At 33.1% G+C, this 16,797-nt stretch overlaps 1 protein-coding gene across 9 annotated transcripts in view; it reads right to left on the minus strand.

The window, feature by feature from the left end:
* The window catches only part of nau (nautilus), a 222,938-nt gene that overhangs the window by 189,515 nt on the left and 16,626 nt on the right, over window positions 1–16,797 (minus strand). For all 9 annotated transcript variants that reach the window (XM_043430489.1, XM_043430487.1, XM_043430485.1 and 6 more), the window contains one exon: window positions 4,551–4,721. In XM_043430489.1, coding sequence (XP_043286424.1) covers window positions 4,551–4,721 — 171 coding nt within the window. The remainder of the gene's footprint in view (window positions 1–4,550; window positions 4,722–16,797) is intronic.

Genomic DNA, 16,797 nt, shown 5'->3' on the forward strand with positions numbered 1-16,797 from the left:
TTACAATTACGCCACAATGGACACTTTTGTAGAGCATTTAATTCTGAATAAATCCGCTCATCGACCAAGGTTGTACCATTAAATGCCTCTGAGCTGTAGAACTTTTAAGAAGAAAAATCGAACTTTACGTGTATTTTAAAGGGGAAATCTTTGTACGCCTTGGGCGAGTACTTAAAATTAATATTAAGGGCTCAAATTTTCAGGGATTTTTTTTTAAGGTATTCCCTACAAAAAGGCGAGATGGGAGTGAAAAAAAAAAATGTTGCTGAAAAAAAGCACCCTAGAATGAGATACATGAAACAATTATGCGTTCTGTTCACTTTCAAGTGCGCTGTCTTTTTTCCTTTTAGTTTTGGCATAGTAAATTTTATGAATCGGTGGTAATTTTTTCTGTCTGTACCAAAATTTAGATGAATAAATCGCAGCGAATACTTGCAAATTTGGAAAATTCTGTGTATTGACATGCATGCCAGGTATTAGTACTTCCTTTTTTTGATTATGGAATATGGATATCTACAAATAATAAAAATTATACATGAATTATAGCATTTGGAAATGGATTATAAATAATAATCAATAATAAAAAATAATGATGAATGATACAAAAAGTCAGCGATGGCCTGTTTATGAATAGCATAAGAAGTTATGTTTTCAAAATGCAATGCTCATATTAAAAAGTAAGCAATTCTGTTGGTCTTGACGCACTTCATTCTTTTTCTTTTGTCCGGTTGAACCTTGGTGGCTACATGCAGAGTTTGAAAATTTTGTGCATCGACGTGGGTGCGTCAACTTTCTATCTCTGGGAATGATAATACGAATGGAAAAGATTGCTTCAAAAAGTCCTTGGAAGCACGTTTTTTAATGAAATAAAAATAACTAGCATTAGAATTCAATAAACATATGTGAAAATTGCGAATTCTGGTGGGCTTGGTGAACATTATATATATATTTTTCTTTCTCCTTCTGTCAAATTTTAAGGAAAATCCATCCAAAAATTCGTTCCATTGAAAAATCTTCATGTTTTCTTTATTCATAATGATTTCATCAAAACAGATGAAAACAAAATTTATAAATGAAGGGGGAAAATTCCACAATGGTACAAAATATTGAAAAACCTTACGGAATATGATTTTAATTCCACAAAATTATAGACACCTTCGAAATGGTTGAAAAATTGAGGATATCACTTCAAACATTCGAAGAATATCAAACTGTTATAAATTGTACAAAACTTAAAGAAAATCATTGGAGAAAGGAGAATTATTTTTAAATATCACAATAGAAAAATTGGAGAACTTGAGAAAATCTTATTTAAGAATATTTTTTGTGGTTTAGAACTACCACAGAAAAAAGATTTGATATCAAGCCGTAAAAATCCTCTCTCGGAGAAAAAAAATTTGGACAATTACATTGATGATCGCTCGTTTTCGCATTATACCACAAAAAATGTAAACAAAACTTCTTAAATCACACAACAAAAATGATTTCGAACCGTAAGAAAATATCAAATATATTACAATCCTACAGCATTAGTGTATAATGTTCTTCACTAGTATACTGATTGTGCGGTATCAGTCTTTTTTCGACGAATCAGATGTTACAAGCCAAAATCATATCTCGGCCTTCAACCCGCTTTCCACCGTGCTCTTGGGTTCCTAATTGACAAAACATATTAGAGTACAAGGAAAAAAATCGCCAAAGTCCAAGGACAGACTTGTGACGAAATATTTTTAGCACAATTTTGACGAAAAATAGGTCGTTTTTCGTGGAAACCAACGTTATAAGCAGTAAATCGTAAATAATTCATAGCAATTTAAATTAATAGTATATTACACACCTAGGGCAGGAAAATAAGGAAAGTCTCAGATCACATGTAATTGTCGGCCGAGGCGAAGCCGAGGCTGACAAACATGTGGTCTGAGGCTTTACTTTTTCCTGCCCGAGGTGTGTATACGATTTTTCTGTCCGACGTAGGCGGAATGCGGCAACTTCGGCCCGGAGGGCAGAAAAATTATATATTCATCAAAACATAAATAAGGAATTTTCGAAAAAAAAGACGTGATATCAAACCATAAACTTCCCCTAGGGAAAAAAAGGTTGGGACAAGTACATTGATGGTATCGTGTTTGCTGATAATTTCATCCATAAAAAAAAAAAACTTGGAAATCGATGCCTGATTCTTCTTATTTGATTCGAACAGCTAAATCAATTGAAAAAAATTCCATCTAATTTACGTGCAGCATTAAAATTTATTATATCAATTCGAGGCCAAGTATTTTCTAATGAATTGAAAAAAGTTACCACTTGAGTTACGTGCAGCACTAAAATTTATGATATCAATCAGTGGACAAGTATTTTATTAGTAACTCCAAATTTTGACATTATTAAATTGTTCTAAGAAGCTTTTAAATCCAAAAAAAATCACATGAAAGCTAGTCATTCGTTACTCTATGGTGGCAAAGACTTATAAAAAAATCGATTTTTCTCAGACTTTCAGGATCCTTGGTATTATTCACAAAATTCAACGTCGATTGGATCGATACAAATTATGTTTAAATAAGTGTTAAAAGTACTTGTTTGGCCCATCACTATTCCTTCAATAAAAAATCAATCATAAAAAAACGAAATTGTACGGCAGAATTCTGGTTAAAAATTTGGTGAAATGCGATTCATTATTAGTTTAATGCTTTTAATAATAGTATAGGTTAGTTCTTATTCCGTATGGAATTCGTTCGCTGGAAGAATAAATAGGAAGTAAAAATTGACATCATTGAATATAAACTGGAGAGTTATTTTGGCAGCTTGAACATATATATTATGTACAATTTGTTTCATTTATCGATGCAGAATAAAATCCCTTGTATATTGCGGAATAATTTGTTTCCGTTTTTTATTAAATTAGTGCAACTAAGTAAAAATTACTTGAAGATAATTCTCTCAATTCCCTCTGCATGAATACTTGTGACTTGTGAACCATCAGTTCTAGACAAGCCCTGATTTTTATTTCGATAAACAGTTTAAACGGAAAGTGATGGGCCGGACAAGTACTTTTAACACTTATTTAAACATAATTTGTATCGATCCAATCGACATTGAATTTTGTGAATAATACCAAAGGATCCTGAAAGTCTGAGAAAAATCGATTTCCTTATAAGTCTTTGCCACCATAGAGTAACGAATGACTAGCTTTCATGTGATTTTTTTTGGATTTAAAAGCTTCTTAGAACTATTTAATAATGTCAAAATTTGGAGTTACTAATAAAATACTTGTCCACTGATTGATATCATAAATTTTAGTGCTGCACGTAACTCAAGTGGTAACTTTTTTCAATTCATTAGAAAATACTTGGCCTCGAATTGATATAATAAATTTTAATGCTGCACGTAAATTAGATGGAATTTTTTTCAATTGATTTAGCTGTTCGAAACAAATAAGAAGAATGAGGCATCGATTTCCAAGTTTTTTTTTATGGATTTTTAGATTTTTTTCAGGAAACTTTTGACCATTAAGGAGTTTCGGTACAAAAGTCTAAATATTAAGAAATTGATGAAATTTGGTGATAATGTTCTTCAACACCAAGTGCGAAAACACAAATTTTTTCAAAATTTTCTTCTACTTAATTATCGAGTAATTATGCATTAAAGCAGATTTCTTATGCCCGGAATGTATACCTATATATATGGAAACGCTATGCTTATACATGTCAACTTTAGTGATCAATTACTCGATAACTGTGTAGAAGAAAAATCTTAAAAACTTTGTATTGTCAAATTTGGCACTAAAGAATATGTTCACCAAATTTTATAAAATTCTGAACTTTTTGAAATTTTTTATGCTTTTAGCATGGTTTAGCATGGCAACATTGTATCGTCTGTACCGAAACTCCTTAATGTATTTAAAAAAAAAATACCCTCTTGAAAATTTCAGGATATTTTCAAATCAATAAAAGGCAGTAAAAAAAAGAACAGGAAATTTAATACGGATCTTTAATTTTTCAATTCATTCCGATTGTCCACCTTTCGAAATTTTGTCAGTTTATCATTTTTTGCAAAATCTATATTTTTTCATGCCCCCTTTGAAACAGACCCAAACCCATTTTTTTCAGTAAAATGGTTTTCAAGATATTTAAACCCAATTTTGAAAAATTCGTAAAATTGTAAGGTTTGGAATTTTGTATAACCTTTGAAAAAAAATTTCCAATTTTTTCCCTTTTGCAGGAGTTTGTTTTATAATAAAAAGCAACTTCTGACAAAAAATCATGGAATACGGAAGGGGTCGATTCCAACCATTGGTCGATTTGACATGGAACTACCCATGTGCATAACTTGTGACACATTAATTTGTGAATAACGAGCAGATGATATGCTGTATCTCGGCAAGTCGGTGAACTTCGTTCGGTTAGTTAACAATTTTTCCAAGTTCTTATAAATACTGTAAAGCCGAATGAATAATAACATCTGTGTAGATGATTGGAAGATTTTTCAACGAAATACGAAAGGTTACCATGATTTTGAATATCGTATAACCGTTAGTTTAAAAAATGGCTCACCAAATTATCCTGTGAGACGTGACCTTGAGATCCCGCTGTTCTGTCGCCGTCAAGAAGGGCTTCCAAGCTTTCGATGTATTCAATTGCATTTCGAAGTATTTCGACTTTGGGCAGACGCTGGTTTGGATTGTTGCTTGTTCTTCTCTTAAGCACCTCAAAAGCTTCATTGACCTGAATCACATGAAAAAAAATCTATTTTTTATTATTCTGCTACGAAGATTGATATTGAGTACTGAAATAAATTTCGCTCGAAAGATTGATTTGTGAAAGTGATCGATCGATATGAGCTCGCATGTATATGTCAGTTTGCACGAGACACAAACAAGGTATTCTTCCAGAAGCCCCAACTCCATTCGATTTGAAGATCAATTCGATTTTCCAGGAAACTATCGGTAAAAAAAATGGAGAAACTTTCTACGAATTTTGCCCTCTCTAGGGGAATTTCTTTGCAGCAACTTTTCTCTGGAACGGTCACACTTGTCTCGACCAATTTTTGCTCGTGCTTTCTATATGTGACTGACAGTGTTTTTAGATACAGATTGTCAAAATCTATGGAGAACTCATAGAGAAAACTAGTATATAATTTATGTTCAGACTTATTTTGTCATATCGGATTGATGACCACATAAGGTAGTGCTCTATTATCGACAACTTTACACAGTTCTACGTTGCTACTTTCACTTCGAGTTGTTTTCAAGGTAGAGTCTCAACTCCATAGTGGCCAAGTGGCCAAATATGCCAACTCTGTAATATATTTAAAAAGTAAAAAAGGCACGCCAAGTATTAATGAGATCATGCCCACCACACGAGCGTTGAACAACTGAATTTTTTGTCATGATAAGGGATTGGTGCTATTATATTCTCTCAAAATTTATAGATTTAAAAATTAACATAACTAATCAATTGGTCCGTTGTAATTATCAATTATATAAAAAAAATATCATTATTAGTAAAAATTTGACCAGTTAACTTTTTGATTTGGCAACTTTGTTGTTGGTGGAGAGATATATCTATCTTGCCAACGGTAAACTGATAGCTTGTCACTCACATATGACTTGATACACATAATCAACAATTTATTTGAATTTGAGGTTACGTCATTATTTGTGATTACAAATATTTTTGTTATCACAATATTTGTATAAATATGAACAAAAAACATTTTTCTATTAATTATACCGAGAAAGTATACACGCCTGTACAGTACCGATACACTAATGTAAGCACGTCACAACTAAACACGATATACGTCGATATACATATATATAAACAGCTGATAGAGCGGTGTTGCCGATGTCGTACCGAACCTAGTATTCAACGATTCATCGTGAGCGATAATCGTAGTTAATTTATGATTTCATTCTTAAAGTTTCGGTGACCTGATATTTTTATAACGCCATTAACAAGATAAATGTTCAACGAATACGTATATGATTTAATTTTTTTTTTCCAGCATTTACGATCCCTTAAATTTGAATGAAAAATCACGATCCATTTACTGCCACTACGATGTTCAATTTTTAATACTTATTTTCTTGCTTAAATGTTCGGTAACCTCCCCTCAATTTTTTTTACCGTAATTTTCGAACATTTTTCTATGCTGTGTAAAAAAATCAGATTTTTCTGCAGATTTTTAAATAGTGCCCATGATCTCATTAAAAGGTCGCGACCATAGTTTTAAAAATGATTTTCTATTTTTGCATTGTCAATAAAAAAATATGAAAAAATTATTAACTATGAAAAAGTATGAGATCTATTGTAACATATACAGTGAATGAATTACGTTTCCTGTAAGAATTCAGAATTTTGGAAATAAAAAAAAATGAGATCATTTTCTAACGTAGCCAAGTAAAGTGAATGAATTAAGGTTCCTGTGGAATTCATTCGTGTACAGTTTTAGCCCTAATCACTCACTTCTACAGGAAAATTTTCCAGCAAGCGTCACAGAGCAACAAAGGTTTCTAGATTGATTCTGCAATTATTAAGAAATTATCATCTGCTTTTATGCTAGCTCAGGTTATAAACTTCAAACATTTTACACAATATGATACAAGAACCTTTTATAAAGAAAAGCGCAAATACGTGTACAAGTGCATGCGTTGTATCTATGCGATGTACTGCACAAATTCATTGTCAATATTACACACAAACTTGGCGTGCACGGTTTTCAATCGGAAGCTCGGGAAGAGACAATTGTTCAAATTTACTATGAAAACAACAATTAATTAGTATTGTATGAACGTCAAATCCCCCAATAAAATAAGAGAGGCCCTGTTATATAATGATTTGGTAAATAATATAAATGGGTGAAATTTATGGATAAAATTGAACAATCAAACGAATCGATAAAGAAATGAAACGAATTAATCCCTTTATATACCTTAATCTTGTACGGATAGATACGGCCATTCTTTCATGCGCATACGCATTCTAATTTATCCACGCGTCACTTTCACTCGTTTGTCCGTACACTCATTTTTTTACCAAATGGGCAGATGATTGGGTGAATTACACAAGTACTGAAATGGATGAACAAAGGAGTAAGCTGTGTAAAAATTGATTTGAGAAAAGTAAACGCGTTGAGTAGGAAGCACTTGGAGTAATGAATTTATCAGTCGAACTAGTCGAGAATGGATATTTTTCTTTATGTACACAGCGCGGGATCTCACGTCGAACTACTTAATAAAATAGTTGGATGGAAAAGGGATGGCAAATTAAAAAACAGTTACATTAGTGGATATTCAAGGTTTCTCCAAATATATGGTCGGATGAGGCATTCCTTAGCGGAGCTTCCGATTGAAAAGCATGCACGCCAGGTTTGTGTGTAATATTGACAATGAATTTGTGCAGTACATCGCACAGATACAACGCATGCACTTGTACACGTATTTGCGCTTTTCTTTATAAAAGGTTCTTGTATCATATTGTTTGAAGTTTATAACCTAAGCTAGCATAAAAGCAGATGATAATTTCTTAATAATTGCAGAATCATTCTTAACCTTTGTTGCTCTGTGACGCTTGCTGGAAAATTTTCCTGTAGAAGTGAGTGATTAGGGCTAAAACTGTACACGAATGAATTCCACAGGAACCTAAATTCATTCACTTTACTTGGCTACGTTAGAAAATGATCTCATTTTTTTTTTATTTCCAAAATTCTGAATTCTTACAGGAAACGTAATTCATTCACTGTATATGTTACAATAGATCTCATATTTTTGCATAGTTAATAATTTTTTCATATTTTTTTATTGACAATGCAAAAATAGGAAATCATTTTTAGAACTATGGTCGCGGCCTTTTAATACTTGGCGTGCCTTTTTTACTTTTTGAAGTTTTAATATTTACTGATTTCACTGCTTTTTGAGAGACGTGACGACTATATAGGAACCATATTTTATTCACTGTATTTGGCAACTTCAGAAAACGATCTCATTTTTTTTATATTTTCAAGTTTTTTATTGATAATGCAAATATATAAAATCATTGGAAACTACGGTCGCGACCTTTTAATACTTGGCGTTCCTTTTATACTTTTTCAATTATTTTTTTCTGAATTCACTTATTTTTAAGAGGCGGGACAATATTTATTTAGGAAAAAAATACATTCCTCGTTTTCAACAAAAATTTTTAAAACGATTTGTTTCAAGTTGAGTGCTTTTTTCTATGTGACAAAAACAATCAACACTATATTATTGTACAGCCAGTTTTTCTATGTAGACGGACGAAAAATGTGCGGTTATGTTCATGTGAGTTGAAATCTTTTACAAGCAATAATGGCGACGATTTTGATTATCCATTCAACAAATCAAATTTTCCAATGAAAGAGTGGGAAATTCCTATGCAATGAGATGATATTTTAATTTTCTATTCCTGTTTTTGAAAAGCTCCATTTGTTTATTTGGAAAAATGATTTTTGAAACTATCTTCTTCTCCTTCATGGATTCCATGTTGACATGGATACTGTCAATGGCTTGCAATGTCCAAGGAGATGTTTCCATGGTATGCAATGTCTAAGACCACAGCGTTATAGTTATTGGTGTCCAGTGATATTTTTTCATGGTTTTCTGTAACGTCTGAACCTGCCTCGTCAATGTAAACTATTAAATCGCAGATCTAGATATCGAGACCTATGCGGAAATATATCGTAAACCATTACACCGTTTACCTAAATATCGGGAAATATAAAATTATCGAATATATATTGAAAAATACGAAGACATCCACCTAGGCGTCGAAAACCCTATAGTCGCCAAACTAGACATCGAAAACTATAGAGCCGTCGACCTAGATATCAAAAACCTTAGAAAAACTCACCACACTATCGGAAACTATGGAGCCGTTGACTTTCATATCGGGAACCACGGACAAATTCGCCTCAACATCGGAAACTATGGAGCTATCGACCGGGATACTGAAAACTATGAAGACGTCAACCTAGTCCACGAAAACAATGGGAAAACATACCTGAACATTGAAAACTACGGAGCCGTTGATCTAGACCTCGAAAAGCATGAAAAAACATACCAGGACGACGAAAGCCATGGAGAAATATACCTAGCCATCGGAAACCATGGAGCTGTCGACGCATACATCGAAAACAATGGAGCCGTCGACCTAGACCATGAAAACCATGGAAAACCATAACCAAACGTCGAAAACTATGGAATTGTTGACCTAGCATCAAAAGCCATGACTGAATATACCTGGACCACGAGAACCATGAAGGAACATACCTAGAAGAAAACTAGGAAGAAATATACCTGGACATCCGAAACCTTGGAAGAATATACCTAGACATTGAAAAATATGTAGACACATACCTAGACATCGAAAAGTATGGAGTCATCGACCTAGATCACGGAAATGATGGAGAAATATACCTAGAGAACATAAACTATGTAAACTCAGACCTAGCCATCGAAAACTGTGGAACCATCAACTTAGACCACGAAAACCATCATGAAACATGCATAGACATTGAAAACCTTGAAGGAATATACCTGGACCATGAAAACCATGGAGGAATAATGATCGAAAGGCGAGTGTCAGTGTACAACTAGCTGTGATTGTAAAAAAAAGTACAGTTAATAACTGAGTGAATAAAAGAAAAAAACAGACGTTTCTCACAAATTACAGTTATTTTGTGCAAGAATCGTAATATATACGAAGATGGCACATTTGCGAGATTTCACTTCATGTTGACGTTTGAGGTTATGATCCCCCGAATGCTGTGGCGTGCGGAGTGTAAAAAAATAATGGTTATTGTTAAGTGGAAGGAATCGATATTATTAATGACGTGACTAATTATATAGTGTTAAATAATAATAATATTAATGAGAAAAAAAGCGTTCGTTCATTATAACCTTTCAAACGTTCTTTCCACACAGGAATATTATGTTGTGTAATTATATTAAAGAAAAAATATGCGTGGTTGTATGTAAATGAATTTAAATAAATTTTGAAAATATTTGGTCAAGAAAAAGTGTCTAATCCAATGTATTGTTGTAATATTTTCTTTCATTTAGTTTGGTTGTATTCACCGGGCCCTTTTTCCCAAATCCTTAGCTTTTACAGTGTATCCATATCAATTTCTATTCATTCTCTAGACAATTCGAGTAACATTCGTATTTCTATTACGTTATATTGATTTCAATAAATTGGAAAATTCATAACAGAAAGTTTTCATGATTGCTTGTTTATAAACTCGAGTTTGAAAAAATCTTTGGGCCATATAAATACATAGATATTGACTTGAATTGTTCCATGATGAATTTGGAAATTTATTTCAATAAGTCATTGGTTGCTTATTTTTCGTAATATCAAAATTTGTATCTTTCAAATGCAATGAACACCTCTTAAGTGTAACAACATGATGAAGCGACATGGATATCGAGTATTTTCACACCATGTTTAGGATTGGCATTATGGATTAAAAAAATCATGTGTGTGTGAGTCATTGTTGGATGTGATTAAATATTTTGTCGATGTATAACTATGGAGACATACTAAATTACACTATTTGATTTACGTCAAGATGCAGCGTATCTGTCACTTTATTTCTTGAATATGCCATAATAAGTTTCAAAAATGTGGTTCGGGTAATTTTAAAGTTATTTGCCCCATCGCAACAAAGTTTGTATTACTGGTACGCAGCGAGTACCTATGAACTTTGATATTCCTGCAAAGTGGTGTGCCAATCTTTTCACTTTTTGGTTCCATCTGAAATATATGAATGAAGATACATGAAACAATGATGAGTTCTGTTCACTTTCAAGTGCGCTGTCTTTTATCCTTTTAGTATTGGCATAATAAATTTTATGAGTCGGTAGTAATTTTTTCTGTCTGTATCAAAATTTAGATGAATAAATCGCAGCGGATTTTTCCTTGCAAACTTGCAACCTTGGAAACTTGCAAACTTGGAAAATTCTGTGTATTGACATGCATGCTAGGTACTTAGTACTTCCTATTTTTTATTATGGAATATGGATATCTACAAATAATAAAAATTATACATGAATTATAGGATTTGGATATAGATTATAAATAGTAATCAATAATAAAAAATAATGATGAATGTAACAAAAATTCAGCAATGGCCTGTTTATGAATGGCATAAGAAGTCATGTTTTCAAAATGCAATGCTCATATTAAAAAGTAAGCAATTCTGTTGGTCTTGACGCACTTCATACTTTTTCTTTTGTCCGGTTGAATCTTGGTGGCTACATGCAGTGTTTGAAATTTTTGTGCAACAACGTGCGTTGCGTCAACTTTCTATCTCTGGGTATGATAATATGAATGAAGAAGATTGCTGCAAAAAATCCTTGGAGGCACGTTGTTTTTTCATGAAATAAAAATTGCCAGCATTAGAATTCAATAAACATATGCGGATTCTGGTGGAGTTGGTAAACAATATACAGGGTGTCCCATTTTAATCTTACACCTGACTTTTCTCGGAAAATATTGCTCGGATCAAATATTGTGTCGAACAAAACTTTTAGGGGTTGAAGGGGGACGTATGATAAAAATTGGTTTGTGGATCAAAAATTCAAAATGGCGGCGTTAGAATGGCCGACATGTTTTTTTCGAATGGAAACATAACTTTTTTTCATCACCAACAAATTTTTCATCGCAAAACCAAAAACTTTTGTTGAAAAATTTTTTTGATTAAGTTCATATTTTTCAAGTAAGAACATCATTTTCAACTATTTTAGAGGTATCCAGGATGTACCGCGAAGAGATCTTTAACGTACCAAGTGCAAGTGAATTTGCGTGTAAGGAGCATATCAACGATTTCGTTGGGACTGAAATCAGCCATTGTTGCTAATTTTCAGAATTTCCTCTAATTTAAGAACTTTTAAAAATTTCGAGAATCAAGAATTTTTCTCTGATTTCAGAACCTTTGCAAATTTTCGATTTCGTCTCATGCTAATGGCTGCGGAGTCAGAAGATAAACATTTCAATCAATTTTTCATCCGTGGGCGATCACAATGACTTCTAAAATAAAGAATTCTTCTTATTGACATTAAAAAATTTTAATTATTGACGTTTCCCAAAAGTCAATAATTTTGGTGTATTGCATGAAGCCCGAAACATGGCTATTTTAGCCATGATAGCAATTGATCCTCATTTGAGTGCCAAAGGGATCTCGGAACGACTCGGGTTTCCCAAATCGACAGTGCACCGTGTATTGAGAGGTGCGAAACTTCACCCGTACCGACTACAATTCCACCAAGGCACTCCTAATCCAGATCCGTTGCGAAGGGTGGCGTTTTGTCGGTGGGCGTTGGGACAAATCGAGCGATCCAGGGACTTTTTTCGATACGTTATGTTCAGTGATGAATCCATTTTCAACAACCGTGGTCAAGTGAACCGATGGAACTTTTGTTATTGGTCTGATCAGAATCCACATTGGTTGAGACAGATCGATCACCAGCATCGATGGAGTTTGAACGTATGGTGTGGTATTGTGAACGGGCAATTAATAGGTCCCCATTTTTTCGAGGGAATTGTGAACTCTGTCCGTTACCTTGATTTTCTACAAAAAGAACTGCCTCTTTTGCTAGAAGATCTGGATTTGGAAACACGTCAACAGATGTGGTTTCAGCAAGACGATGCACCCGCTCACTGGGCTCATGTTGTTCGAAATCATCTGGATACAACATTTGGTCAACGGTGGATTGGTTGAGACGGTCCTGTAAATTGGCCTCCAAGGTCACCAGATCTTACGTCTCCTGATTTCTTTTTGTGGGGGTACTTAAAAGACGCTGTCTACCGTCAAGCTCCAACAACACGAGAGAACATGAAGGAGCGGATAAGAGCTGCCTGCCGTGCGATCCCGAGAGATGTTCTCCTACGCACAGTTGATGGTTTTGAGAGAAGAGTTCAGGCATGTTTAAACATGAATGGAGGGATCTTTGAACACCTCTAGGGAGGGATCAGAGTACACACACAAGGAGGGTTTGGAGTCCGAAAATACTGCGGTAGTGACGAACCGCAGAGACCTAATCCTTGTGAGCTCGTACCTATGGGCATAAAGGCACTGCATGCCCCTCTTTTTAAAAAAAGTTGAAAAATAAAATGAAAATAAAAAACACACACACATGCCCCTCCACGTATGCACGCATATGTAGACGCACACGCAAATTCACTTGCACTTGGTACGTTAAAGATCTCTTCGCGGTACATCCTGGATACCTCTAAAATAGTTGAAAATGATGTTCTTACTTGAAAAATATGAACTTAATCAAAAAAATTTTTCAACAAAAGTTTTTGGTTTTGCGATGAAAAATTTTTTGGTGATGAAAAAAAGTTATGTTTCCATTCGAAAAAAACATGTCGGCCATTCTAACGCCGCCATTTTGAATTTCTGATCCACAAACCAATTTTTATCATACGTCCCCCTTCAACCCCTAAAAGTTTTGTTCGACACAATATTTGATCCGAGCAATATTTTCCGAGAAAAGTCAGGTGTAAGATTAAAATGGGACACCCTGTATATTTTTTTTCTTTCTCCTTCTGTCAAATTTTAAGGAAAATCAATTAAAAAATTCGTTTCATTGAAAAATCTTCATATTTTCCTTATTTACAATGATTTCATCAAAACAGATGAAAACAAAATTTATAAATGAAGGGGGAAAATTTCAGAATGATACGAAATATTGAAAAACCTTACGGAATATGATTTTAATCTCACAAAATTATGAACACGTTCGAAGTGGTTGAAAAATTGAGTGTATCACATTAAACATTCGAAGAATATCAAACTGTTATAAATTGTACAAAACTTAAAGAAAATCATTGGAGAAATTATTTTTTAATATCACAAAAGAAACGATGGAGAACTTTAGAAAATCTTATTTAAGAATATTTTTTGTCGTTTAGAACTACCCAGAAAAAAGATTTGATATCGAGCCGTAAAAATCCTCTCTTGGAGAAAAAAAATTTGGACATTTACATTGATGATCGCCCGTTTTTGCATTATACCACAAAAAATGTAAACAAAACTTCTTAAATCACACAACGAAAATGATTTCGAACCGAAAGGAAATATAAAATATATTACTATCCTACAGCATTCGTGTATAATATTCTTCTCTAGAATACTGATTGTGCGGTATCAGTCTTTTTTCGACGAATCAGATATGTTACAAGCCAAAATCATATCTCGGCCTCCAACCCGCTTGCCACCATGCTCTTGGGTTCCCAATTGACAAAACATATTAGAGTACAAGTAAAAAAATCGCCAAAATCCAAGGACAGACCAGTGACGAAATATTTCCAGTACAATTTTGACGAAAAATAGGTCTTTTTTTGTGGAAACCAAGGTTATAAGCCGAAAATCATATCTCGGCCTCCAACCCGCTTTCCGCCGTGCTCTTGGGTTCTTAATTGACAAAACATATTAGAGTACAAGGGAAAAAATCGCCAAAGTCCAAGGACAGACCTGTGACGAAATATTTCCTGTATAATTTTGACGAAAAATAGGTTTTTTTTCGTGGAAACCAACGTTATAAGCGGAAAATCATATCTCGGCCCGCAACCACGTATTTTTCCATACTGTTGGGTTCCTAATGGACAAAACATATAATGGACAAAACAAGGGGAAATATTGCAAAAGTCCAAGGATAGACGTGTGACGAAATATTTCTAATACACTTTTTACGAAAAACAGGTCATTTTTCGTAGAAACCAACGTTATAAGCAGTAAATCGTAAATAATTCATAGCAATTTAAATGCAAATTATATATTCATCAAAACATAAATAAGGAACCTTCGAGAAAAAAGACGTGATATCAAACCATAAACTTCCCCTAGGGAAAAAAATGTTGGGACAAGTACATTGATGGTATCGTGTTTGCTGATAATTCCATCCATAAAAAAAAAAACTTGGAAATCGATGCCTCATTCTTCTTATTTGTTTCGAACAGCTAAATCAATTGAAAAAAATTCCATCTAATTTACGTGCAGCATTAAAATTTATTATATCAATTCGAGGCCAAGTATTTTCTAATGAATTGAAAAAAGTTACCACTTGAGTTACGTGCAGCACTAAAATTTATGATATCAATCAGTGGACAAGTATTTTATTAGTAACTCCAAATTTTGACATTATTAAATAGTTCTAAGAAGCTTTTAAATCCAAAAAAAATCACATGAAAGCTAGTCATTCGTTACTTTATGGTGGCAAAGACTTATAAGGAAATCGATTTTTCTCAGACTTTCAGGATCCTTTGGTATTATTCACAAAATTCAATGTCGATTGGATCGATACAAATTATGTTTAAATAAGTGTTAAAAGTACTTGTCCGGCCCATCACTTTCCGTTTAAACTGTTTATCCAAATAAAAATCAGGGCTTGTCTAGAACTGATGGTTCACAAGTCACAAGTATTCATGCAGAGGGAATTGAGAGAATTATCTTCAAGTAATTTTTACTTAGTTGCACTAATTTAATAAAAAACGGAAACAAATTATTCCGCAATATACAAGGGATTTTATTCTGCATCGATAAATGAAACAAATTGTACATAATATATATGTTCAAGCTTCCAAAATAACTCTCCAGTTTATATTCAATGATGTCAATTTTTACTTCCTACTTATTCTTCCAGCGAACGAATTCCATACGGAATAAGAACTAACCTATACTATTATTAAAAGCATTAAACTAATAATGAATCGCATTTCACCAAATTTTTAACCAGAATTCTGCCGTACAATTTCGTTTTTTTATGATTGATTTTTTATTGAATGAATAGTGATGGGCCAAACAAGTACTTTTAACACTTATTTAAACATAATTTGTATCGATCCAATCGACGTTGAATTTTGTGAAAAATACCAAAGGATCGTGAAAGTCTCAGAAAAATCGATTTTCTTATAAGTTTCTGCCACCATAGAGTAACAAATGACTAGCTTTCATGTGGTTTTTTTTAGATTTAAAAGCTTCTTAGAACAATTCAATAATGTCATAATTTGGAGTTACTAATAAAATACTTGTCCACCGATTGATATCATAAATTTTAGTGCTGCACGTAATTCAAAGTATGAAAAACTATGATCAAAAAAAATTCAACACCTATAAAAAACTACAAGCTCGTCATAGCAGCTCAAGAAAACATGATTGAACCCTCAAAAAATAAAATCATACATTGTTTCTTGAAATTGAAAAAGGAAATTGAAAATTGTCCGAGTAAAAGTCTGCTTCTAAAAAAACTATCCAAAAACCAAACTCATCATACACTTTATGAAAAACCTTCTTCGTTATCATTCAAAAGAATATCGAACCTCGTAAAAACACGCTTCCTTCCAAATAATTATTACAAAATAATTCACAAAAATGACGTATCAAATGACCATCTCAAATGCATTAATGAATAACCTCGAACCTGTGATATGGAAATACGTAATCTCAAGACGTTCCGCTCAAAGGAACTGAATGTTGTCAAATAAGTGCAAAAGTGAAAAGTACATTGCATTGAGAACCGAAAAAATACAAATGTAGTATATTTAAAGAAGATTAAAAAATACAAATAATCAAATGATAAACAAAAGAAAAACAAAAACACAAAAAAATCGCACACACAAAAAGTTATAATAACAAAAAATTACGAAGATTTTAACTTAGTGAATAGTCAACTAAATTATTGAATTTTAGCCGTTGTGAAATCATGTTCTAATGGGCTTTGAGAATACTCGTCTGCCTCAGAACGTTTTAGCTAAATTACTAAAAGATCGACAACCATAA

This window comes from Venturia canescens, chromosome 10 (assembly GCF_019457755.1).
Source record: "Venturia canescens isolate UGA chromosome 10, ASM1945775v1, whole genome shotgun sequence".
In the NCBI taxonomy this organism is placed as follows: Eukaryota; Metazoa; Arthropoda; class Insecta; order Hymenoptera; family Ichneumonidae; genus Venturia; species Venturia canescens.